Source organism: Physeter macrocephalus, chromosome 1 (assembly GCF_002837175.3).
Source record: "Physeter macrocephalus isolate SW-GA chromosome 1, ASM283717v5, whole genome shotgun sequence".
NCBI lineage: Eukaryota > Metazoa > Chordata > Mammalia > Artiodactyla > Physeteridae > Physeter > Physeter macrocephalus.
The window spans coordinates 72710405-72737297 of record NC_041214.2 but is presented as its reverse complement, the minus strand read 5'-3'; the positions used below and the strand labels follow the sequence as shown (position 1 = coordinate 72737297).

General features: G+C 37.1%; 2 protein-coding genes across 2 annotated transcripts in view; one reads left to right on the top strand and one right to left on the bottom strand.

Moving 5' to 3' along the window:
• The first annotated feature begins 55 nt into the window (after positions 1-55).
• Positions 56-24143, top strand: MRPL47 (mitochondrial ribosomal protein L47). Its single transcript, XM_007106123.4, has 7 exons — positions 56-207; positions 3071-3222; positions 3775-3835; positions 6745-6841; positions 18537-18667; positions 20960-21055; positions 23114-24143. The coding sequence occupies exons 1-7, from the start codon at positions 83-85 to the stop codon at positions 23235-23237; spliced, it is 786 nt and encodes a 261-aa protein (XP_007106185.2). The 5' UTR covers positions 56-82; the 3' UTR covers positions 23238-24143.
• The window catches only part of ACTL6A (actin like 6A), a 32558-nt gene continuing 29347 nt past the window's right edge, over positions 23683-26893 (bottom strand). Inside the window, exons 13-14 of the mRNA XM_007106122.2 lie at positions 25592-25678; positions 23683-24142 (exon numbers count right to left, since the gene is read on the bottom strand). Coding sequence (XP_007106184.1) covers positions 24062-24142; positions 25592-25678 — 168 coding nt within the window. The 3' untranslated portion in view covers positions 23683-24061. The remainder of the gene's footprint in view (positions 24143-25591; positions 25679-26893) is intronic.

The window sequence follows — 26893 nt, the reverse complement described above, 5'->3', positions numbered from 1 at the left end:
TGTTGAGTGAGGGCAAAGCCAATTCCTGTTCTCGTCATCCGGTCGGCGTGAGACGCCGGAAGTGACATCATTGTTGGAGGAAATGCGGTTTGCTTACTTATGCGGAAAAATGGCTGCCGCCAGTTTGGCTGTTTTCTGCCGAAGAGTCTTGGCGGCCCTGAAGGCTTCCAGGTCGTTAATAAGTCCTCAGGCCCCTGCTAGCACAAGGTAAGTGATGTGAGGAATAGGTCTGTCCACTTCTCCAACTTTGGATCTTGTTTGCTTGCCGAGATGCTGAGAAACGCTTAGGGATGGAAAGGCCGCTGGGATGGCTGGGCCCGAACCCACCTCCGTGATGAGTGAGTGACCTTGGAGAAGTCCCCCACCTGCGACATTTCTGTATCTTCCTCAGACATTTTGTTGCCACCTACTGTGGACCAGGCAGTTCGTGGGGTCTGTAGAAAACCAGTATTTGTTGAACTAAACCTAGAGGTACGGAAGCATCCTGTTCGGCTGGGTGAGTTGGGAAAAACTTCACTGAAGAGCTTTTGGCTGTGGAACTGAAGGCTGTGTCAGGTTTGGATAGATTAAAAAAGGGGTGGGAGGGTGTACTCCCAGAGTCTGTCAAAAAGAGATTGTTCAGTAAATGTTGAGTGAATAAATGAAAGTGGCCAAATGAACGGAAGGCGCCCTGCAGGTGTGAGAAAAGAATATCCTACACGTGTTGGTTATTATTTCTAGAAAGACCGCTTGTCTTCTGGACAGACCGATCATTTTTGACGTTATGGTGTACGATTTCCTCCCTTTTATTAGCGTTTGTTTTTAATGAGTTAAATTTTACAAGTAGTTGGGTATGTCATTTTTTTAAAAAAGGAAGTAATGTATGTGCTCTTGAATCCAGCACATTTATTGGGCATCTCTCAGATACAGTGAACTTACATTAACCTCAGAGATAAGCAATTTTTTTGGTTCGTTTTTTGCAGAGGTTCAGGGGTTGTAACTGGAAAAGTAGCAAACTTGAATCAATCGTCTTTTCCATCTCATCATCGTTTTTCCTTAAAAAAAGTTTTGGATTTTTATCATTACTGTTGAATAAATATCTGTTCATTTACAGACACTTTGGAAAATAGGGTAAAGTGCTTTGAAGAAGAAAGTAAACATCAATTATGGTTTTACCATTCAGAGATAAACAGATTTTCTTCTATTCTTTTTAACTTTGAATATATAGACATACATGAAATTTTAAAATAAAATCAGGATAATAATTACGTATATGCATTTTTGTGTTCTACCCTTGTTTCTCCAACTTTTTATTTTAAAAAATTTCAAACCAAAAGGAAAGTTGTAAGAATAGTACAAAGAATAACCGTATACTCTGCACCTATGTTAACCAATCCTCAGCATTTTGTCACATTTTCTATACTTTTTATATCCATGCTTTTATTTTTCTGAACTGTTTGAAGCATGTCAGAATTGCAAACATCATGACACTTCAGCATATATCTCCTAAGAACAAGAACATTGTCTTAACCACAATACTACAATGACCACACTGGGGAATTTTTTTTTCTTTCTTAATTTTTAATTCAGAGCCCAGTCAATGAACATTTATCCTGTTAATTGTCGTGTATCATTAGTCTTCTTTAATCCAGAATGGTTCCTTTTTTTTCTCTTTCATGATACTGACATTTTTTGTAAGGTCAGCCTTTTTAGAATATTCCTTCATTTGGATTTGTCTGATTGTTTCCTCATGATTAGATTCACGTTAAATTTTTCTTGGTAGGAATATAACACTTGTTATACATTTCATTATTGTATTTTAAGTTATTTCCCCAGGTCATTAAATATTCTTTATAAACATGACTTTTAGATTACTGCGTAATAGATTATCATACAGATGCACAATAATGTTTTAAACCATTCCCCAGTTGCACATTTACATTATTATCAGCTTTTTGATATCATATATAATGCTTTAATAGACTTTTTAAAAGTATAATTGACTTACAATATTATATTAGTTTCAGGTGTCCAACATAGTGTTTCGATATTTTTATACATTACAAAATGATCACCACAATAGACACTTTGATTTAGCAATTCCCATCTATGATAATTTGTCTTTTTAAAAAAAATTTATTTTTTATTTATTTGGTTGCATCAAGTCTTAGTTGTGGTAGGCAGGCTCCTTAATTGTGGCTCAAGGGCTCCTTAGTTGTAGCATGTGGGCTCCTTGGTTGTGGCATGTGAACTCTTAGTTGCAGCATGCATGTGGGATCTAGTTCCCAGACTCAGGCCCCCTGCATTGGGAGCTTGGAGTCTTAACCACTGTGCCACCAGGGGAGTCCCTCTGATAATTTCTTTAGTTGAAATTTCTAAATTCAGTGGAATTACTGGGTTAAAGGAGGAAGCATTGGGGTCTCTGATGTGTTGCGAAATTAAAGTTCAGAATGTTTTTATCTGCTTATATGCCCACTAGCCGCATATGAAGGACCTAAAAATGTTACCTTAAAATATAATTATGTCGGGCTTCCCTGGTGGCTCAGTGGTTGGGAATCCGCCTGCCAAGGCAGGGGACACGGGTTCAAGCCCTGGTCCGGGAAGATCCCACATGCCGTGGAGCAACTAAGCTCGTGTGCCACAACTGCTGGGCCTGCGCTCCGGAGCCCACGAGCCACAACTCCTGAGGCCTGGGTGCCTGGAGCCCATGCTCTGCAACAGGAGAGGCCACCTCAATGGGAAGCCCGTGCACCGCAACGAAGAGTGGCCCCTGCTCACCGCAACTAGAGAAAGCCCGTGCATAACAACAAAGACCCAATGCAGCCAAAAATAAATAAATAAAGTAAATTTTAAAGAATACCTTTAAAAATATATATATAATTATGTCAATATATTGGCTCTGAAGTTACAGGATAACAACATATATAATGGCATGTTAAAAATAATTTCTAAAGCATTTTATGAGTTTATCGTTTCTTGGGCAGAAACCCCAAGTTGGTTTTTTGACATTGTAGATGAGGAAATGATTCCATTTATTGCTTATAAAATCCAAATGTTGTGAAACTTGAATCACTTGTTTATATATGTTCAGTTGCAGGTTTTCTCTTAGTCTGTTGACTAAGAATACACCAAATGTCACATCTTTTCACCAGTGTAGATTACTTCATACCACATTGTCTAGGAGAGGACTGGAAGAATTTTTTGATGACCCAAAGAATTGGGGGGAAGAAAAAGTGAAATCTGGTGAGATATTTGGTTGACCTATATTAAATAATTTTATTGAACTCTCTGTCATTTTGGGATTATTTGTCCAGTTTGGGAATTACTTAAGTGTTTCCTTTTTTGATTTCCTTTGGGAATGTCTATAAGAGAAGATTAGAAGGACAGTATAATAGTAGAGTTAACTGTTCCTTGGAAGGTTGGCAAAAGGTTTAGAAGAGGAGTAGGTTGAAATTAACTAAAGTGAGGTTTGGGGTTTGTTTTACATTTCATTTTTTTAGAGATAATTGAAAATTAATTTATAATGATATTAAGTATTTTGACATTAGACTGTGAAGGTACATTCTATACTAATACTAACATTTTTTGAATGCTATTGCCAGTCACATTACTAATATTTTCATATGTGTTATCTAATTTAATCACAATTAAGTCCTAATTATATATTGTACTATAATATAATAAAGCTATTACACATTTTATAGATAAGGAAACAGGTTTAGAGAGATTAAGTAATTTGCCAAAGGGCAGGTAGCTAGAAAATTATTTCATGTTATGAATTTATCATTTTAATAGGAGCTTCATGGACCTGTCAGCAATTAAGGAACAAAAGTAATGAAGATTTACATAAACTTTGGTAAGTATACTGAGTACATTAACATCTAAGTGTTTGAAGCAGTTATAGTATAATAATGAGGTATAAACTTTATCTGATGTAAGAAATTAAGTAAAGTGATTTATAGTACTGTTGGTGATATATAAGATCATTAAAATTTTTATAAGTACTACAGAGGTTAAATTACATTATGACAGATGTATCAGAGTTCTTAAATGGTTGGGAGTTTAGAAATTTTATTATAACTGCTACCAGTCATACTACCACTTTTATACTAAGAATTTCAGGAAACTAATAAAGCAAAATGGGGATGAGTTGGTCACATTTAGGCCTTCTCCCTTTTTACTACCTTTTGCATGGTCTGGAAGCTTTAGCTTATTTGCTCTGAGGAAGAGTATTGGAGGGTGCACTTAATTGGAAATTTGGGTAGGTTTTTCTGGCAGATTCTCCTGATAAATTAGAAAGAATTGAGAGGATTTAAGACAGATTTGCATTGTATATATACATATATAAATTGAAGTATAAGTGACGTAACGTTGTATTAGTTTCAGATGTGCAATGTAATGGTTCAATATTTGTATATATTGTAAAATGATCACAATAAATCCAGTTAATATCTGTCACCATACATAGTTACAAAAAGTTTTTTTCCTTGTGATGAGAATTTTCAAGATCCATTCTCTGAGGTACTTTCAAATATGCAGTACATTATTATTGACTATAGTCACCATTGCCGTACATAACATCCCCATGACTTTTTCCTTTTATAACTGGGAATTTGTACCTTTTGACCCCCCCTATCCCCCCACATTAATCGACTATATTTAGCCCAGAGGTATGTTTGTTTGGGCTGCACTGTGTTTTAAAAATTGGGAAGTTTCACACAAAAATAAGGATTTCTGGCTCCTCTTGAATAATCAGATCTGTGATGTTGCAACACTGAACCTGCATTCTTACATGGTGACAGTTGGCTGGTCTAAATGGAGCAGGGCATACCACTTCTTACCCATCTTGTTGTTCTTTCACCAAGCTCCCTTCACTCATAATTACTGTTTGTCCAGGCATTGTAGTAGGCATTTAAAGTTTTATCCCTTGATTTAAAGGGTTATCTTTCATGGCAGATTAAAGAACTGTAAAATGCTTATAAAATCACTAATATTACAGGTTTATTTATGTGATACAATAAGAAATATATATTTTGTCTTTGTCTCTGATCACTTAACAGACAACTCCTAAATCCCTTGGAATTGCCTGAGTGATACGAGTGTCTTCTAATCAGGCAGCTCTTGGGGGTGGGGGCTGGGGGGTATTGTTGTGTAGCTTCAGGATAGAGGCTGATTGCCAGAAAGGCCAAGGTGTGATTAGCGGATGGAGCATTCAGCCTCACCACCACCCCCACTTTTGGGGAGGGAGAGGGACTAGAGATCGAGTTCAGTCACCAGTGGCCAGTGATTTAATCAATCATGCCTGCATAATGACACCTCCATAATAAACCCTAAACAACTAGGTTTGGAGAGCTTCCAAGTTGGTAAGTACATGGAAGTTCTGGGAGGGTGGTGTGCCTTGAGAAGGCATGGAAGCTTTGCACCCCTTCCCCATATCTTGTCCTGTGCATCTCTTCCATATGGCTGTTTCTGAGTTGTATTCTTTATAATAAACCAGTAAGAGAGTAAAGTGCTTTCCTGAATTCTGTGAGGTATTCTATTAAATTATCAAACCCATGGACAGGGTTGTTGGAACCCCCAGTTTGTAGCTGGTCAGTCAGATATGTGAGAGGCCTGGAAATTGCTGTTGGCATCTGAATTGGGGGGCAGTCTTTCTTGTGGGACTGAACACTTAAATCTGTGGAATCTGTCTCTGACTTCAGGTTGTTAGTGTCAGGGAGTTGGAAAAGTTATGTTGGAAAAGACAACATGTTACTGTCAGGAGAGAAAAACCACTCATTTGGTGTCAGAAGTGTTACGTTTAAAACAGCACAGATTCATGGTAAAAAATACGTTGTTTTAAAGCACGTTTACTGTTGGTTATTCGTAAAGGGATAGTTAAGGCAGTTTCAATATTCATCCTGGCTAAAGCCAAATAGTTTATCTTCTGCCACTCCTTCCCCCCAAATTGTCTTCTTCCATACCAAAAAGTACCCCAATTCCTTTGTTTCATTTTCTTTGCCCTCCACATTTATTTCCTTTCCTTTCTTCCAGCTCTGATTCTCAATCAAACTCATTTATTCACAAAAGTCACTCACACTTGAGCTTTACCACCTCAGTGTTTTGATTTCAGTCATTTTATTGTGTTTGCTTTGGTTTCCTTTCCAGCCTAACATATCCCATCTCTATGAAGCTTTCACTGATCATCTTAGCCAGAAGGAATGTCTCATCTCTCCCACTTAATTCTCCTGGTAGTTGTTGTCTATACCACTGAGTATACCACACCACATTTCAGTTGTGGAGGGAGCATAGTGGGCTAAAAATAGAATGGGTTTTCCACCCAGGGAGTTCAGGATTTGAATCTTGAATTAGCCATGTGCCCCCCGAAACCTTACTTCTCTCAGCTTTAGTTTCTTCATTTAGAATGTGTAAATAGTTCCAACTTCAGAATTGTTGTGAGAATTCAGTGAAATAAATGTATATAATGTGCTTATTTAGCACATTGCCTGGCGTATAACAGGAACTGAATAAGTGTTATTTATCTTCCATCTTCTCTCTCCACTTGGAATGTAGGGACTACGTTTTATGCTTTTTTGTAACTCTTCTGAATGCAGTATGTGGCACATGGAAATTTTATTGAACAAATGAGTAAGAATAGATATAGCTCTATATAAAGGATTATTCTAAAGGACTTTTGAGTACAGATCATTAATTTTGATGTCAAAAAATCACAATTTTATTAATATAAGCACAGAATAGCATTACAAGCTCTGTTTTTTGATATAGGTATGTTCTCCTGAAAGAAAGAAACATGCTCCTAACTCTAGAACAGGAGGCTAAGCGGCAGAGATTGCCAATGCCAAGTCCGGAGCGGTTAGAAAAGGTGAGCTTTGTGGGAGGCTGGAGACTGCTGAGTGTGGGATAAAAGCTAAAAGGTGTGAGTGTATGGTTCCTATAATTCTTGGCAAGTAGATTTCTTTCTTTCTATTTCTGCTTGATTTTTAGGAAATTTACAGAGTTATGCAACTATCACTACTGTCTAATTTAGAACATTTCCATCACCCCAAAAAGAAATCTTACGCCCATCTGCAGTCACTCCCATTCCTACCTACAGCCCCCAGCATATGTGTGGACATATGTTTTTATCTATCTTGGGTAGATACCTAGGAGTAAAACTGCTGTGTTGTTTGGTAAATCTGTGTTTGAAATTTTAGGAAACAGCCCAACCGTTTTCTAAAGTACCTGCACTATTTTACATTTCTAGTTCTGGTTTAGCTACTTCTGCACCAACTAAGTCAGATTTGTTTAATGCTTTTTTTTTTTAATTGATGGAAAAAACCCATAACAAAACTTATCATCTTAACCATTTTTAAGTGTACAGTTTTTTAATTAAAGCATAGTTAAATTATAAAATTGTGTTAGTTTCAGGTGTACAGCATAGTGATTCAGTTTTATATATATGTATTTTTTTCTAGATTGTTTTCCAATATAGGTTATTACAAGATATTGAACATAATTCCCTGTGCTGTGCAGTAAATCCTTGTTGCTTATCTATTTTATGTATAGTAGTTTCTATCTGTTAATTCCATATTCCTAATTTATCCTTCCCCCACTCCCTCTCCTGTTTGGTAACGATATGTTTTTTTTTTTTCTATGTCTGTGAGTCTGTTTCTGTTTTGTGTATAGATTCATTTGTATCTTTTTTTTTTAGATTCAGCATATAAATGATATCATATGATATTGATCTTTCTCTGTCTGACTTCACTAACTATAATATTCTCTAGGTTCATCCATGTTGCTGCAAATGGCAGTATTTCATTCTTTATTGTGTCTGAGTAATATTCCATTTTGTGTGTGTGTGTGTGTGTGTGTGTGTGTATTTATGTATTTGTATATATACACCACATCTTCCTAAGCCAATTTTCTGTTCATGGGCACTTCAGTTGTTTCCATGTCTTGGCTGTTGTAAATAGTGCTGCTGTGAACATTGGGGTGTATGTATCTTTCCAAATTCGAGTTTTTCTTTTTTCCAGAAATATACCAAGGAGTGGGATTGCTGGATCATATGGTAACGCTATTTTTAGTTTTTAAGGGAAAATTTTCTGTAGTGGCTGCACCAGTTTACATTCCCACCAAAAGTGCAGAAGGGTTCCCTTTTCTCCACACCCTCTCCAGTATTTATTATTTGTAGACATTTTGATGATAGCCATTCTGACTGGTGTGAGGTGATATCTCATTTGGTTTTGGTTTGCATTTCTTCAATAATTAGTGATGTTGAGCATCTTTTCGTGTGGCTGTTGGCCATCTGTATGTCTTTGGGAAAATGTCTATTTAGGTCTTCTGCCCATTTTTTATTAGGTTGTTTGTTTTTTCAATATTGAGTTGTATGAGCTGTTTGTGTATTTTGGATATTAACCTCTTGTCAGTCACATCATTTACAAATATTTTCTCCTGTTCCATATGTTGTCTTTTCATTTTGTTGATGGTTTCCTTTGCTGTGCAAAAGCTTGTACATTTTGATTATGTCCCATTTGTTTATTTTTGCTTTTATTTCCTTTGCTTTGGGAGACTGATCTAAGAAAATATTGCTGTGATTTATGTCTAAGAACATTTTGCCTGTGTTCTCTTCTAGGAGTTTTATGGTGTCATGTCTTATATTTAGGCCTTTAAACCATTTTGAGTTTATTTTTTCATATGGCATAAGGGAGTATTCTAATTTATTGATTTACATGTGGCTGTCCAGCTTTCCCAACACCATTTGCTGAAGAGACTCTTTTCTCCATTGTATAGTCTTGCCTCCTTTGTCTAAGATTAATTGACCATAGGTATGTGGATTTATTTCTGGGCTCTCTATTCTGTTCCATGGATCTGTCTCTTTTTGTGCCAATGCCACTGTGTTTGGATTACTGTAGTTTTGTAGTATAGTCTGAAGTTTGGAAGGGTTGTACCTTCAGCTTTGTTCCTTTTTCGCAGGATTGCTTTGGCAATTCTGGGTCTTTTGTGGTTCCATATAAATTTTAGGATTATTTGTTCTAGTTCTTTGAAAACTGTCATGAGTATTTTGATAGGGGTTGTGTTAAATCTGTAGATTGCTTTGGGTAGTATGGCTATTTTAACAGTATTATGTCTTACAATCCAAGGGCATAAGGTATCTTTTCATTTCTTTGAATCATCTTCAGTTTCCTTTATCAGTGTTTTATAGTTTTCAGTGTATAGATCTTTTACCTTGGTTAAGTTTATTCCTAGGCTTTGTTTTTTTGACACAATTAAAAAATTTTTTTTAAACTTTCTCATTGTGGTATTTCATTGTTAGTGTAAAAAAATGCAACAGATTTCTGTATATTAATTTTATATCCTGTTACCTTGCTGAATTCATTTATTAGTTCTTGTGTGGAGACTTCAGAGTTCTCTATATAGAGTATCATGTCATATGCAAATAGTGACAGTGTTACTTCTTCCCTTCCAATTTGAATACCTTTTATTTCTTTTTCTTTTCTGATTGCTGAGGCTGGGATGTCCAATACTACATTGAAAAGAAGTGGTGAGAGTGGGCATCTTTATTCCTGAATTTAGCAAGAAGGCTTTCAGCTTTTCACCATTGAGTATTATGTTGGCTGTGGGTTTGTCGTAAAGGGCTTTTATTATGTTGAGATATGTTCTCTCTCTACCCACTTTGGTGAGAGCTTTTAACATGAATGGATGTTGAATTTTGTCAAATTCTTTTTGTGCATCTATTGAGATGCTTGCTCATGTGCTTTTTGTCTTTCCTTTTGTTAATGTGGTGTATCACATTGATTGATTTGCCTATGTTGAACCATCCTTGTGACCCTGGAGTGAATCCAATGTGGTCATGGTGTATGATCCTTTTTAAGTATTGCTGGATTTAGTTTGCTGATATGTTATTTAAATGTTGTGTGTCTATATTCATCAAAGGTGTTGACCTGTAATTTTCTTTTTTTTTTGTAGTGTCTTTGTCTGGTGTTGGTATCAATCAGGCTACTGGTAGCTTCATAGAATATCTTTGGGAGTGTTCTCACCTCTTCAGTCTTTTGGAATAGTTTGAGAAGGTTTGGTATAAATATATAAGTTCTTTGTATGTTTGATAGAATTCCCCAGTGAAGCAGTCGGTCCTGGACTCTTGTTTGCAGGGAGTTTTTTAATTATGTATTCTATTTCACCTCTAGTGATCGGTCTGTTCAAATAATGTTTCTTCCTAACTCACTTTTGGTAGGCTGTGTGTTTCTAGAAACTTGTCCATTTCTTCTAGGTTTTTCAATTTGTTGATATATAACTATTCATAGTATTCTCTAATGATTTTTTGTATTTCTGTGATATTGGTTATTTCTCCTCTTTCATTTCTCATTTTGTTTATTTGGGTCCTTTTTTCTGGGTAAACTTGGCTAAAGGTTTGTTAATTTTGTTTATGTTTTCAAAAAACGAGCTCTTAGTTTTATTGGTCTTTTCTGTTGGTTTTTAAAAAATCTCTATTTTATTTATTTCCTCTCTGATCTTTATTATTTCCTTCCTTCTGCAGACTTTGGGTTTTGTTTGTTCTTCTTTTTGTGATTCTTTTAGGTGGTAGTTTAGGCTGTTTATTTGAGATTTTTCTTGTTTCATGAGGAAGGCCTATATTGTTATGAACTTCCCTCTTAGAACTGCTTTTGTGGCATCCCAGTGGTGGTTACTGTCTTTTGTCTTGAGGTATTTTCTGATTCCTTCTTTGATTTCATTTTTGACCCATTGGTTTTTTTGTAGCATGTTCTTTAGTTTCCATGTGTTTGTTCTTTTCCCATTTTTCTCACTGTGGTGCATTTCTAGTTTCATACCATTATGGTCAGAAAAGATGCTTGAGATAATTTCTATCTGCTTAAATTTGTTGAGGCTTGTTTTGTGACCTAGTATGTAGTCTATCCTAGAGAATGTTCCATGCATGCTTGAATGCATGTGTATTCTGTTTTTTTTTAAATGTAGTGTCCCATATGTCAATTAAGTCCAACTGGTCTGTTGTGTCATTTAGGACCTCTGTTACCTTATTGATTTTCTATCTGGGTGATCTGTCCATTGATGTTAGTGAGGTGTTAAAGTCTCCTGCAATTATTGTATTATTGTCCATTTCACCCTTTACATCTGTTAGTATTTATTTTATATATTTAGTTGCTCCTATATTGGGTGCATATATGTTGATGAGTGTAATATCCTCTTCTGTATTGATCCTTTTATCATTATATAGTGTCCTTTGACTTTCTTTATGGCCTTTGTTTTAAAGTCTATTTTGTCTGATAGGAATATTGCTACCCCACTTTCTTGTCATTTCCATTTGCATGAAATATCTTTTTTGATCCCTTCATTTTCAGACTATGTCTTTCACCCTGAAGTCAGTCTCTCAGGCAGCATATTGTAGGTTCTTGGTTTTTTTAATCCAGTCTGCCACTCTGTGTCTTTTGATTGGAGCATTTAGTCCATTGACATTTAAAGTAATTATTTATTAGTATGCACTTTTTTCCATTTTAATCTTTGTTTTCCAGGGGTTATTTTATAGTTTTTCTTTATTAATTTCTTCTTTTTGTTTTTCCTTTTGTGGCTTGATTATTTTCTTTTGTAGTATTCTTGAGTTCCTTTTTTTTGTTTGCCATGCCACGTGGCTTGCAGGATTCTTAGCTCCCCAGCCAAGGATTGAACCTGTGCGCTCGGCAGTGAAAGCATAGAGTCCTAACCACTGGACCGCCAGGGAATTCCCTTGAGTTCCTTTCTTTTTGTTTTTGTGAATCTATTGTAGGTTTTTGATATGTGGTTACCATATCATAAGTATGGTATGTTGACCCATAACTATATCTAGTTGCTTTAAGCTGATGCTCATACAAGTTCAAACACATTCTAAAAGATCTACATTTTTATTCTTCCCTCCCCAACATGTTGTGATTTTGGTGTCCTGTTTTACATCTTCATGCTTATCCTTTTGCTGTTAATTGTAGTTACCATTGCTTTTACAAAGTTTCTTTGATTGTTTTTTAATCTATGTACTGGCTTATTTAAATGATTTTCAGTCCTTTTATATATTTGCCTTTCCTACTGTGATTTTCCCTTTCCTATAGAGTCTTTCTTCTTTTCTATTTAGAGAAGACCCTTCAATATTTCTTTTAGGGTAGGTTTAGTATTGCTGAATTCTTTTAATTTTTGCTTGTCTGAGATATTCTTTCTCTTTCTATTGTAAATGATAATCTTGCAGGGTAGAGTATCCTAGGTTGCAGGATTTTCCCCTTTCAGGGCTTGAGTATATTGTGCTACTCCCTTCTGGCTTTATGGGAGTTCCCTTGTAACTGACTTTTTGTTTTTCTCTTGCTGCCTTTAGAATCTTCTCTTTATCTTTACCTTTTGCTGTTTTAATTATGATGTGTCTTGGTGTGGGTCTGTTTGGGTTCGTCTTGTTTGGGACCCCCTATGCTTCCTTGATATCTGTACCTTGATATCTGTTTCCTTCTTTGGGTTTGGGAAGTTTTCAGCCATAATTTCTTCAAATACATTTTTGATCCCCTTCTCTCTCTTTCTCTCTCTCTCTTCTCCTTTTGGAATCCCTATTACGTGTAGGTTGGAGTGCTTTATAGTATCCCATAGATCTCGTCTGTTGCTTTCATTTTTTAAAATTTATTTTTATTTATTTATTTTTTAATTAAAAAAAATTTTTTTGGCTGTACTGGATCTTTGTTGCTGAATGAGGGCTTTCTCTAGTTGCAGCGACTGGGGGCTACTCTTTGTTGTGGTGCTTTCATTTTTTTCATTTATCTTTCTGTCTGCTATTTTGATTGGGTAGTTTCCATTATTCTATCTTCCAGATCACTTATTTGTCCTTCTGTGTCATTTAGTGTGCTATTCATTGCTTCTAGATTTGTTTTCATACCAGCAATTGAATTGTCTAATTTTGATTGGTTCATCTTTATAAAGCTTCTGGTTCCTTGTTATAGTGATCTTTATTTTTATTATTTTTATCTGCTTTTATTTATTTATTTAAAATTATGTGTTTATTTATTTATTTTTGGCTGTGTTGGGTCTTCATTGCTGCTCACAGGCTTTCTCTAGCTGCGGCAAGCAGGGGCTACTCTTCATCATGGTGTGTGGGCTTCTCATTACAGTGGCTTCTCTTGTTGTGGAGCATGGGCTGTAGGTGTGCACACTTCAGTAGTTGTGGCACATGGGCTCAGTAGTTGTGGCTCATGGGCTCTAGAGCGCAGTCTCAGGAGTTGTGGCTCACGGGCTTAGTTGCTCCACGGCATGTGGGATCTTCCCGGACGAGGGATCGAACCCGTGTCCCCTGCATTGGCAGGTGGATTCTTAACCACTGCGCCACCAGGGAAGTCGCTGCTTTTACTATTTCCATTTTGAACTCAGGGTGTGTAGACTGCTGAGGTCTATTTTATTATTTGTTCTTTCAGGGGATTTCTCTTGTTTTTTTAAATTGGGAGTAGTTCCTCTGTTTTTTCATTTTACTAAACTTTGTCTGTCTCTGTGAATTTAGGAAAAACAGTTATCTACTGTGGTCTTAAAGGGGTGTTTTTATGTGGGAGTGTCCCTGTGTAGACTGTGTCCAGTATTTTTGGTGTGAGGGCTGGTTTTGGATGCCAGTCATGTCCTTCTTAAGAGTACTCGTCGTTATTTCCTTGATAGGGGGTGTGACTGGTGTCTAGAGTCTGTGCTGGATGTGAGGCAGGGCTTCCTCTTGGCTCTGTGGCTGTCATTGCCCAGTCAGGGGTGGGGTCTGATCCCCAGTTGTTGGAGTAGAAGCCTGAGGGTCAGGTTCAATTAGTCTCTGTTGCCCTGCCCCAAAGGAGGTGATTGCTGAAGCAAGTGAGGCTCCTGTGGTCACAGCAAACCTTTGCACCACCTGTGTGGTTCTGTCCGGAAGCATCCCAGAGTCCTATCACTTTCCGTGTTGTGTTTGTTCCAGATCTAGTGCAAGGCTGTGGCATGGAGTAGGGTGGAGGTTGGGGCATTGTGTCTTCAGGAATTGAGGTGGCTGTGCTACAGCCTGAGATCTGGGCTGCCTCTGTGACAGACTTCTCTGGGACCTGTCTTCCCCAGATCTAGTGCTCAGCTGCACAGAGAGGGCAGAGCCAGGGTGCTCTCTCTCGGACACCACGCCTGGCCTGTCTGGGTACTCTTGCCCTGGGCCTGTCTGCCTGAGATTCAGCATTTAGCTGCTTCGCATTCTTGTGGCCAGTGCCCAGTGCGCCCACTGACAGTTTCTGCCTGACTAGACACTGCCCCCATGTGTGCACTGATAATAGTCTCTGTGGCTCTGCCCAGATCACATCCCAGGCACCCTGGTCTGTCTCTGCCTGAGTAGACTGAATCTTTGCCCCGATCTCATGCCAGGCTATGGTGTGGAGTGAGCGAGGTCGGGGCATTAGCCCTTTTGGATTGGGAAGTATAGCAAGGCAGCAGCTGTCGGTGCAAGGCTCTCTCAGACCTAATTGTTAGCAAGCCAGCATGTGTGCACTCCTCCCAAGTAGAGTCTAGGCTTCTCTAGCTCCTCTGTCTGTCTCAGCAGATTTCCCACCAGGAAAGGGGGCTTGTCTCCTCATGCAGGACCCCAGGACTGGGATGGGGATGCCAGGATTGTGGGTTGATCCACTCCCTCCCTAGAGTGAGGGTCTGCCCATGTGAACCTTCTCTTCCTTACAGATCCTTCCCAGGGGCACAGGTCCTGACCTGATGCCTTTTTTTTCCGTTCTACCTGGTTACATGGAGATATTTCGTGCAGCATTGGTTGTGTAGGAGATCTTCTGCCAGTTTCCAGTTAGGTTTCTGTGAGAATTGTTCCATATGTAGATGTATTTTTGATGTGTTTTTTGGGGGGAGGTGAGCTCTACTTCCCCCTACTCTGCCATCTTGATTCCCCTGCTGTAGCTCAATAATATTAAGTATGTTCACTTTACTGTGAAAAGGTCAACTATTATTTAGGTTAGATTTTCTTCATCATTAAAAAGAAATCACTTGGGTTCTTTATTTCCATTCCTAGAGGTAATCAATCCTGTGTGTTTCCTATTCATCAGAATTTCATCAGAATTTTTCTCTGCATGTAGAAATGTGCCTGATTATTTTTATTTACACAAATGTGGTTATATAGTATATACTCTTTTGAAACTTGCATCTTCTACTTACTAGTGAATTTTGGAGATTTTTCCATATCAGTAAGTGCAGAAGATCTGCCATTATTTTTTTCATGGCTGTACCTGTTTAAGATATTTCTTCCATGTAGAGGTTTTATGTTTTATTTAGTTAGATTTATCAGGTTGTTTCTTTTTTTCATAGAGTGCTTTCAGGGTCAGCTCTTTATTGATTTTTTTTCTGTTTAATAGTAAGTAGCCAGTGAGATTGGAACCCAGCTTTTTGTAATGGCTTCAGTCTTGCTGCCTTACCTCAGCTGCTTCAGGTTTCTTTCCCCACACTGCTCACCACCATTAGGACCTGATATTCCTGCAGAGAGTCAGAGAAGGTGTGGGATAAAATCCCAATTATTTACCCTAATTATGGAGAAGGTTATTCTGCCTTTATAAAAATTGAGTTAATCATATTTTGGGGTTTTTAAACTTTATTTTGATAAAACATGAGGCTTACAGAAAAATAACAAGAAAGATACAAAGAGGCATCCTTCACCCAAATTCCCTATGTATTTTACCACGTTTGCTTTATCCTTCTTTTCCTCCTCTCCACATAACTACATTTTTCCTCAGCTGTTTGAGAGTAAGTTATATATGTGATATCCCTTTACCCATAACTACTTTAGTGTATATTGCCAAAAAAAACAAGGGTATTTCTTTACATAACCACTGTACAGTTTTCAAAATCAGGAAGTTAACACTGATACAATACTATAATCTACAGATCTTATTGAAATTTCATTAGTTATTCCAACATGTCCTTTTATAGCAAAAAAAAACCCTGGCTGGTGTGTTTTCAGTGTTGTCTCTTGAGTCTCCTTGAATCTGATTACTCAGTCTTTCTTTGTGTTTCATGACATTGACACTGTTGAAGAGGATGGGCCAATTTGGGTTTGTGATGTTTCTCATGATAATCATGATGATTGGCAGGAATATCATAGAAGTGATGCTGTATTCTTCACAGTGCATCATATGAAGAGGCATGCAATGTTGATTTGTTCTGTTACTGAACTTGTTAGCGTTAGTAATTTGGTTAGCCTGGTGTCAGGTTTCTCCACTGTAGAGTAACTAAATTTTTCTTTACATTGAGATCATGTAAATATCTTTTAAACCTTCCAACTTGGACTCATTGGTTTTAGCGTCTATTGATGATGATTTTTGCCTCAGTCAGTGATTATTACTGTGATGTTTGCTAAATGGTGATTTTCTAATTTCATTGTTCATTCTACATTATTTGTTAGCTTTCTTCTGTAAGAAAGGGCTTTTCCTTTTCTCCATGTCTTCCTTTCCTTTCCTCCATGTCTTCCTTTCCTTTCCTTTCCCTTTTCTTTCTTGAGTCATGCATTCCAGTTTTATTCAATGAGTTAAAATCCTTTAATATCATCATTCTAGATTTGGCCAGTGTGTTTTCCTTCAAGCTGGCCTACATGTCCTCATCATTCTTTGATGAGGAACAGCAAGATATTCTGGATTCATCTTGTACTTTTCCTGCCCCAACCCTGGAATCAGCTGTTTTACAGAGGAACCCTGATTCCTTTGAATGGAGAATGGTATATTTAGAAACTAAGATCTGGGTGGTACATGTTTTCATTGCTACAAAACATTTGTAAAGTAATGTTACTTTATTTTTAGGTATATTTGGCAACTCTTCTTTTAAGGAAAGTTATGCTTTAGAGACTCTTTTAGGTGGATTGGCCGTTTATAAGTAGCACATTGTTTATTTAATGAAAAAGCTTTTGCTATAATGGTGCTGTTCTAATAAGACTTTTAAACTTCAATAATAGATTATCCCCTCTCCCTGATTTAAAAAATATATTTCAGAGGTGAACTTCAGCCCAGTAAATCTATGTACTATACTTTCTGAATTAGTGGAATCTAAAATAGTAAAAGTTTTAAACTGAAAGTTATTACTATTTTTTTAACCTCAAATACAGTTTTCTCAGTGCTTTGTGACATACTACTAACGAAAATTTATCAAGAAAAGTTTTAAAAGAATTATTCTCAATTTAAGATATAAGCTGAAGCTTCGGAACTATGTAAGGACACTTTTGGCTCTGGGAAAGTTGTAAACTAGAAAAGAAATCTCTTTGAAGTTGGCTTTTTTGAATGGGGTGTATCTAATTGATACTTTTGATTTTCTTTCTCATCTGTTGGCATGAACATGAATAATTGGATGTTAACTCTGTGGACTTGGTAGCCATTTATTTTCTATCTTTGTGAGCTAACATTAGATTTCAGTTAGGAACCTCAGCCCTGACCTTGGGCAGACTCTTTAATGTAGTCAGTCAACAGCCAGGTTTACTGAGTTCCTAAGGGTCAGAGAGCTTTGTATTAGGCCCTGATCAGTGTGGTCTCTTCACTCTTCTAAGTTTGTCTGTCTTCAAGATAGGATTTGTCATTCTTACCCATCTTTTATTTCTCAAGGATTTTGTAGAAATTCATATAGTTGAGAGGAAGTAGTGTGGGGATTCAGTGTGGCTTTGAGTCAGGTAGGCCATAAAAGTGCTGAGTGTGAGCTGCAATATTTAGGTTATGAAGTAGTTTATCTAAATATGTGGCTTTCACATCTCTCTTAGGTTCCACAGCTACCTGGGGAATTATCTTTATAATCTAATACCCCTCCCCTTTTTAAGTTTCTTAATAAGGAACAAGTATGTATATGCAGTATTTCATATCTGTTACAGTGCTTAATACACACATATCACTACCTAAAAATGGCTCTCAGGATTTAGAATTATGAAAAAATTTAGCTCACCTGTCATTACAATCCCCAATGTATGAATATTTATTTTTGAATAAATATATATTGCTCGGCCAATATATTATTATGTACAATGTCAAACATAATAGAAATGTTAAAAGAAAGAGATAAAAAATAAATAGAAGTTCTAATGGTATCTTCTTGTGTCTTGATGGATCTTTGGAGATTAGTATCAGGATAGGTTGGTATTCCATTCCCTATAATAGCAACAGCTGCCAAGTAGGTCAGAATATCTGTATCTGAGTGTTAGGGACACACTAATTAATTAAGGCCAAAACATAGGTTTTAATATTTAAAAAGCAGCTGTTAATCACTTCTTAATAGCTCACTGAGTTTTAAAATGATAAGTCAAATTGAGTCTCCAAAAGGAATCTATGCAAGTGTATCCTACTCCAAACAAAAGTAATATATGGAAATTTGAGCTGAATAGATTTTCATTTAAATGAAACTAAACTTTAAAAAAATTACAAAAAGTGATATTACAGACACCTATGTATATGCATACCCAGCCAGAAAGATTTTTAGGAAATATTTGACAGAATGGTTCTTTGACAAAAAGATTCATCATAGGTTTTCTGTAGCATAGTCATTATGTGTTTTCTTTCTTTGGAATTCTGTCATGTGGTGATTGTTGAAATTATATCTTTCTATTCTATTCTCAGGTAGTAGATTCCATGGATGCATTAGATAAAGTTGTCCAGGAAAGGGAAGATGCCCTCAGACTTCTTCAGACTGGTCAAGAAAAAGCTAGACCTGGTGCTTGGAGAAGAGACATCTTTGGAAGAATCATCTGGTACATAGTGGCTCTTCTAAGATGAGAGTGAAGTCCCATGCGTCATTCCCCATCCAGCGTCTTTTAAGAATATGAGATATATTAGCTGTATCTAATATACAAAGAGGCCCCCAACCCCCTTTTGAACTTCAGGATATGAATGAAGGTAGCTGTATCTGGTAGTCAGGCATTCCATTCCCATGATTCAGTTATTTATAGGTTCTTTATAATAGTGGTTCTTAATCTTATGTGAATCAAATGACCTTTTAAGAATTTGATGAAAGTTATAGATCCTTCCCCCAGGAAAAAGTTACATATGCACATGTAATTTTAGAGGGTTATAAATCCCATGAAGCTAATTTTAGGACACACTTATCCTCTTTGCCCATTAAGAACCTGGAACTATTAAAAAAGAAGTTCTCCAGGAATAAGGCCACATGAACCAGTCTCAGTTTCCTCCCATTGCCATTAGGATAGGCCCTAGTCCAAATTTTGAATAAAATAAACAGTTTATTTTCATTAAATCTTTCCACCTTTGTGGCATCTTGTCCCCTATGTCCAGTTCCAAATTCCTGTCAGACGCTGGGAAAGGATGTGATAGTAAACATTCACACTGAGGTATAAGTAATTGAGAAGACCCAGTATATTCTCTCTTCCAGGGGTTTATTTGCATTTGGGTTGAACTACCAAAAGGAAGCATCTTTAGTAAAATTTTTGTCATCAGTCAGCAAGATGAGGAAGGCATTTTGGGTGGTTGGAGACCTTCCCTGTACTCTTGAAATTACACTACAAAATAGCACTTACACATTTGGTAGATTCTTTTAATGGAGTTTGCGGTAATGGGGCTGCTTGGAGCCAAATTTAGGGGAGCGGCTGTGTTGTCTGTAACTGTGTAATCCAGTACAGAAAAGAGAGGAATTGCCAAAACATCTGCCTAAGAACTTTGATCTATTTTATTTTCTACTAAACTTTATTGGGATTAATCCAATTGAGGCCAGTTAGGAAAGGGTGAGGATACGGGAGAGAATGTGTGTCAATTTTAGAATCTGTAAGAGTGCTATTCTCATTAAGGTTAAAAAATTTTTGCTTTTTAACTTTCCTGGAGTTAAACAAAGTAGCGAACAAAGCAGTTATATCAGGACTTGCCTGGTCGTTCAGTGGTTAAGATGTGGCGCTTCCAATCCAGGGGGCTCCGGTTCAAATCCTGGTCTGGGAACTAAGATCCCACATGTTGCATGGCCAGGAGAAAAAAAAAAAAAGCAGTTACATCATCTTTCCAATGTAGCTTATTAAATGAAACATTATAATTCCAATGCCTTTTCCCTAATTTTCTGTTGCATGTTAAAATATTTAAATTAGCCTTTTAAATGCAGAGATTCTTCAAAACATTACATCTAAATTTTTTTTTCTGACAAAAAATCATGTGGCAGTAATGTCAGAATACTTTTTGGATGTGTCTTTCCCTTGCTTGTTGAAAAATAGTGGTAGACTATCATCCTGACGAACTGAGGGGATTCCTGATGAACTGAGGGAATTCAGTACCTTTATCTATTCTGCTTAAAGCAGTGTGGTTCATTGCTCCAGTGGCACTGCCTATCAAATTATATGCTAAATGCCAAAATTACAAAGAGATTGGAACTTAGGCTTCTGATATTACAGATTAATTCTGGATTTTTAGAGAAGATTGGTTATATGCCCTGAAATTAATCCTTCTGTTACTTTTTTAATTGAAATATTTTCAAATAAATGTTACAGTATGAATTCACAATTTCCTTTTTTCCTACTCAGCATTATGATTTTTTAGGTTTTGTTATGTTGAGGTAGATATAGATAGATATCTATATCAGTTGGTGCAATTTACTTACATTTTAAAAACAAAACATATACATGTAAATATCAGTGTTTCAAATTATATGTGTGTATACATGTGTATGTGTACATATATAAAATTAGTACACACATATATATGTAGTAAAAGTACATAATATATCTGGTAATGATACACTCCAGTTTACAGCTAGAAGCTATTGTGAAAGTAGAGAACTTAAGCTGTGTCTTTAAACTTTTATATATATATATTTTTAAGAGTGATCTGAAGCAAACATTGAAAAATATTAACATCTGCAATTTTGCAGTGGATTCATAAGTGTCTTATATTTAAACTATAAAAATTTTAAAATCTTTAAAAAGCCAATTACATCTCATTTTATTGAAAATATATTTAGTTCAAAGAAGGCTAAAACTGTAAAAAAAAAAAAAGTGAAAATGTATTAAATGTTTTCTGTAGGGTGATACCTTTTGTTTTCTTGGCAGGCACAAGTTCAAGCAGTGGCCTATACCTTGGTACCTAAATAAAAGATACAATAGAAAACGATTCTTTGCAATGCCCTACGTGGAACGTTTTGTCAGGTGAGCACAAGTACCGTTAGTACTAGAATGTATCTTTACATCAGATGACGTGTTAAGCTTTTATATAACTAATACATGTTCATTGTCAAAAAACTAGAAAAATCAGGTAAAAAAAGAAAGTCTTATGTAATTTCACCATCCAGAAATAGCTACTGTTAACATTTTAATGTATATCCTTTCAAAAGTTTTGTTGTCTTTCTATTCCATCAATCTCTGTGTAAGTAGATGATTAAATCTTTTTGGATTGTTAAAAGGAAGGTCCAGATACTTCAGCTGCATAGAATGTGAGCTCATGTTATTGCAGGGCTTGGTGAAATGAAATAAGCAATTGAAGAAATTAACTGCACTGGCTTTTCCTCCTCGCTGTCTCCAAACCTAATGTGCAATTTGATCCTTTTGTCCCTTAGCCGTAATAGGTGAAGCTGTAAATACGTGACTTTAATGTATGAGAATTTATGAATGCAGTGTCACTTTTATAGGCCTTAAATATATTGTTTTTGAAACTACCTTTAGCCTTACCTTCAGAGCATGCAGCATAATCTGAATATTCTTAAGAATAGCAAACCTTTATTCTTTCACATGGGTTTATTTTTTTAAATGGCCAAAATTTAGTTGGAGCGAAGACTGATGAATAGAATGCGTAATCTGATTTCAACTTTGTTTAGTCTTACTTTATACTTAATTCATAAAGTAGCTTATATATTTTGTATATGTTTTGTTGTTGTTGTTGTACGCGGGCCTCGCACCGCTGTGGCCTCTCCCGCTGCGGAGCACAGGCTCCAGACGCGCAGGCCCAGCAGCCATGGCTCACGGGCCCAGCCACTCTGCGGCATGTGGGATCCTCCCGGACTGGGGCACGAACCCGTGTCCCCTGCATTGGCAGGCGGACTCTCAACCACTGCGCCACCAGGGAAGCCCTGTATATGTATTTTATTTCTCTCCAAATATAACCCTTATCTCAAATTTCTGTGACCTCCCCCATAGCACTGGCATATTGTAGTTATTCAGTACCTTTTTTTTTTTAATATAAAGGCCTTTATTTCACCTTCACTCTGGAATGAGTTTTGCTGAATATAGAATTCTTTTTTTATTTTTTAAATACATTTATTTATTTTTGGCTGCATTGGGTTTTCATTGCTGCGCGCGGGCTTTCTCTAGTTGCGGCAAGCAGGGGCTACTCTTCTTCGTTGTGGTGCATGGGCTTCCTATTGCAGTGGCTTCTCGTTGCGGAGCACAGGCTCTAGGTGCGCGGGCTTCAGTAGTTGTGGCTTGCAGGCTCTAGAGCATAGGCTTAGTTGTGGCACATGGGCTTCGTTGCTCCGCGGCATGTGGGATCTTCCTGGACTAGGGTTCGAACCTGTGTCCCCCGTATTGGTAGGCTGATTCTTAATCACTGTGCCACCAGGGAAGTCCCAGTACCTGTCTCTTAATTGTATTGTTATATTTCAATTTAAGTACAGTAGAGGCTAGGTATCCATGAATTTATCATTTGCAATTTTGAATTCCAAAGTGACCTTAGAAGTCAACATAATTTACCTGAGGCACAAAAGCCTAATTCCCTGGGATGCCAATAGGTAGAGGCAAACCCAGAGTGGCTAGTCCAGCTAGCACTAAGCATCATCTCTTAGCATGGCTTTATTCTCTCAGTTGTGGGGAAATGATGTTAGACTGAGTGCTATTTGAAATTAGGGAATTCCTAAACATCTCAGGACGTATCTCAGGATGTAAAATATCTAATGGATTCAATAAAATTACATTATTTCTAAAAATAAAGGAGAAAGCCCAGTCTGTTAGAGGCTCACAGGTCTGTTCTCTTTCCAGTCAGGAAATAGGAAGGAGAATTGGTGTAGCGTTACAGATGCTTTTGATTTCATGTTTATCTTTGACTTGTGTAGGTTTACAATGATTATTCAAGTTTAATAATATATACATTACACACCTAATACAGAGACGGGCATGAATGAGGTCTTTAAGTGATTGATTTGGATGTATATTGACAGTACCGAGTAACAGGGAAATAGTTTTGTATAAATTGCTGTTATGCTTTTATTTACCTAGATTGAGAACTGAGAAACAAGCCCGCATCAAAGCAAGGAAGAGAAGTTTAGCAAGCAAGAAAGAAAAGTTTCTTCAGGAAAAGTTTCCACATCTTTCTGAAGCCCAGAAGTCAAGTCTTGTCTAAGATATCTGAACTCTTAATTTACCATTTTGTTTTTCTTGGATTACAATCTGTATACAAAAGTAAATACATATTAAGTGGTTTATAAATAACTTGTGTTTTTAGTCAAATGACTGTCGACTGTTTTAAGTGTTATTATGGCATGCTAAATCTGGAAGTGGTCAAAATCAGGTATAAAGTTCAGATTAAATTCCCATTTTATAAATTCTGACATCTAAGCAGACTTTTAATCGCCTGTATCTTAGAGTGGGAAAGTGATATCAACTGCTATAGCAAAGGCAATAAGGTAATTTTGGAATTCAGGTAACCTTTTTACTACTGTTGTTACTAGATATGAAGGGGCTGTGGATTCTACTGTTAATAAACAGTGAGTACTTCTGTTCAAAATAATGATAAATACATTTAGTACTTAAAGTGGCAAGTTACAACACAGCAGTCCAAAAAAAAGTATTTCTGGAGTGGCTAGTAATTTTTATTTAATTTTAAAAGCCTAAGGTAAAAAACACAGGCAGTAAGTTTTACTAGTCAATAAAAAGCAATTCTACCATAAACAGAGTTGGAAAGCATTTTACTGAAAGCAAAATATTTAGAGAAAATAGACATTTATACAAAATTATAAAATGCTTGTAATAAGAATAAGTGCATTTCAAGGAAAGCACAAACTTATTTTAATTTACAGAGCCAGTTAAAGCCTTAAAAAATTTAAGTGGAAATTGAAATATGCAAAAATGTATAAACATTCTACAAAAGATGGTTGTTCTTTTCCTGAGTATACTAAAGCTATGAAACGTAAGGTGACAAAGAAGGTAGACGTTTGGGAACTCTTCTCAAGGGCATTTCCTTTCTACACACTGCTTCCCTCCTTCTTCATATTCTTGTTTGGAAATCCACATCTGCTGAAAGGTGCCCTGTGAAATGGAAAGAAAAAATTATGTATGTACCTTTCTATTAGAAAATTTTTTCTTTTAATATCTTCATTATCACAACTCCTAATTTTTGAAGAACTCTTAAACCTCTCCCCAAATAGTACTCAAATTACACCCTTCTTTTTTCTGCCCTCCTCCAGAACACGCAAAGACACTATTTAGTCTTGCCCAAGTTTATATAGAATATTAAATCTTTCTGTACTGTCATGAGGATTTAGAAAATGCTGGGAAAGGAAGATGAAGAGTTTAGCTATGATGGACTGATTAAGGCAACAACAGAAATTGTTGGAAGGCTTGATCCTAGTACAGTATTAATGAAATGTTCTAGCATTTGATTAATGATAACGTTTAGAACTTAAACTAGGATAAAGTTTTACAAGTACACAAATGACAGTACACACGCACTATGCAAAATAAACAGAAGGTCAAAGGAGGAAAATGTCTAAAGGAGAAAGGAACCTGGACTACATTACTACTAAGACATGTAAGCAGGAGAAATCTGTTCCCTGTGATTATTCAAGTGGATTCATATATTGTATCCAGTTTTGAACTAAGATCTATTAAAAGACTAGAAGCAGAACATAGACCAGAAATATATAAATGGACAGTTACAAACATTTAATAGTTAATAGCTTTTAAAAATGTTTAGCATAAGTACTTAGTGACATTTACTTTGGCTGCTCTGAGGTGAAGGGGAAATCCTCCAAATTTAGGGTACAGATTAAGTACAAGGACTTCCTCCTGATTCACAGTAGGCACCAGTCCAAGCAGCATGCAAACCCCAACACCATGACTTCACCATCTGCCCCAAGAACCAATTCCTGACTTCCTCTACCTCACCAACAGGCCAGGGAGCAAACAGAACCCAAGAAGGAATGATTCAATTTTTTTTTTTTTTTTTTTTGCGGTACACAGGCCTCTCACTGTTGTGGCCTCTCCCGTTGCAGAGCACAGGCTCCGGATGCGCAGGCTCAGCGGCCATGGCTCATGGGCCCAGCCGCTCCGCAGCATGTGGGATCTTCCCGGACCAGGGCACGAACCCATGTCCCCTGCATTGGCAGCCGGACTCTCAACCACTGCGCCACCAGGGAAGCCCAACTTAATTTTAAATGTGCTGCAGATAAGTCCTGACCAGTGCCAATGGGAGTATTGTTAAAAGGGGTGAGGATAAGTTAACAGATACCCGCCTCTGTGTGACAGGGGAAACTGTAATTAGGCTGACAATACCCACTAATAAGGCATTGAGGCATTTTGTCATTTTGGAACATGGAAAACTGGTATCAGGTCCTCTACTAATTTGATAGCTAAAAAATGCAAAGATAAATGATCCATGGGGATTTTTAGTCTTTCTACTAAATTTAGTATTTTCAGTGATACATTTAAGTTAAATAAGAATCTTCAACTATTTTGCAAAGTAGTTTATCTACTAACCAAAGAAGCTAGAATGGAGCCACCGATCCATGAACTAAACCTCCGTTCCACTGTTGTATTATTTGCAATCAGTTTCAACCGCATACTCTAAAATAGAAAGGGAAGAATAAGTATTAGTAGGATCAAATAGAACAAGTGACTCAACTTAGGAAATTCAAGTTACGACTTTTTAGTGGCTCTGGTTCAAGCACTAATTACACATGATTATTTTGTAGTAGCCAGATTAATAGTAGGCATAGGTTGGACTACTGTATAGGATTTTAAAGTACTTTGATTATGTCTTGTAATGTGTAGTTGAATAAGAAAATAAATTATATAAACCTTACAAAACCACATACTAGAGAGCATGGCATTCAGAATTTAATCCTAAAACAGCAAAATAAGTACCTAACACTATAAATCAGGTACTGTGCTAAGTGCTTCATATATTATTTCATTTTGTCCAACACCAAGTATAATTATTATCCCAACCTGCTGCCCTTTCTGTAGTGCTCCTCAACTTTCTAACTTACTTTCTTAGGACTTCAAAACCCCTCCTCTCTTAGTTCATCCCTCATATCTTAGTTCACCCCTCCCTATTCCTCCCTGCCCCCATCCAAATCAAAACACAGACATAAGATCTCAGGAAAGTTCACTGCTTTCTTTCAAGTTAGTGTTTCTGTTCTGCTGGAACACTCTCAATAAACATGGTTTTGGTCAGTGCAGCCACTTCACACCAGGAACTCTGGTCTGAAGGGCCGGGTGCGAGGCCACTGCCTGCAGTTCCCTGTGAGCGAGTGAAACTAGACTCAGCACAGAGAAAAAGAAAAAAAAAAAGATGAAAGGCTCTTGATGCTGCAGCCAGGAGTCAGTGCTGTGCCTCTGAGGTGGGAGAGCCAGCTTCAGGACACTGGTCCACAAGAGACCTCCCAGCTCCACATAATAATCAAATGGTGAAAATCTCCCAGAGATCTCCATCTCAACACCAACACCCAGCTCCACTCAACGACCAGCAAGCTACAGTGCTGGACACCCTATGCCAAACAACTAGCAAGACAGGAACACAATCCCACCCATTAGCAGAGAGGCTGCCTAAAACATAATAAGGCCACAGACACCCCAAAACACACCACCAGACGTGGACCTGCCCACCAGAAAGACAAGATCCAGCCTCATCCACCAGAACACAGGCACTAGTAGTCCCCTCCACCAGGAAGCCTACACAACCCACTGAACCAACTTTAGCCACTGGGGACAGACACCAAAAACAATGGGAACTACGAACCTGCAGCCTGCAAAAAGGAGACCCCAAACACAGTAAGA

Excerpts from the sequence above, each read along its gene's own strand:
- MRPL47 (XM_007106123.4), top strand. The coding sequence starts at position 83 with ATGCGGTTTGCTTACTTATGCGGAAAAATGGCTGCCGCCAGTTTGGCT. Across the intron at positions 6,842-18,536 it reads GTCCGGAGCGGTTAGAAAAG|GTAGTAGATTCCATGGATGC; the intron begins GTGAGCTTTGTG and ends TTCTATTCTCAG. Across the intron at positions 21,056-23,113 it reads TACGTGGAACGTTTTGTCAG|ATTGAGAACTGAGAAACAAG; the intron begins GTGAGCACAAGT and ends TTATTTACCTAG.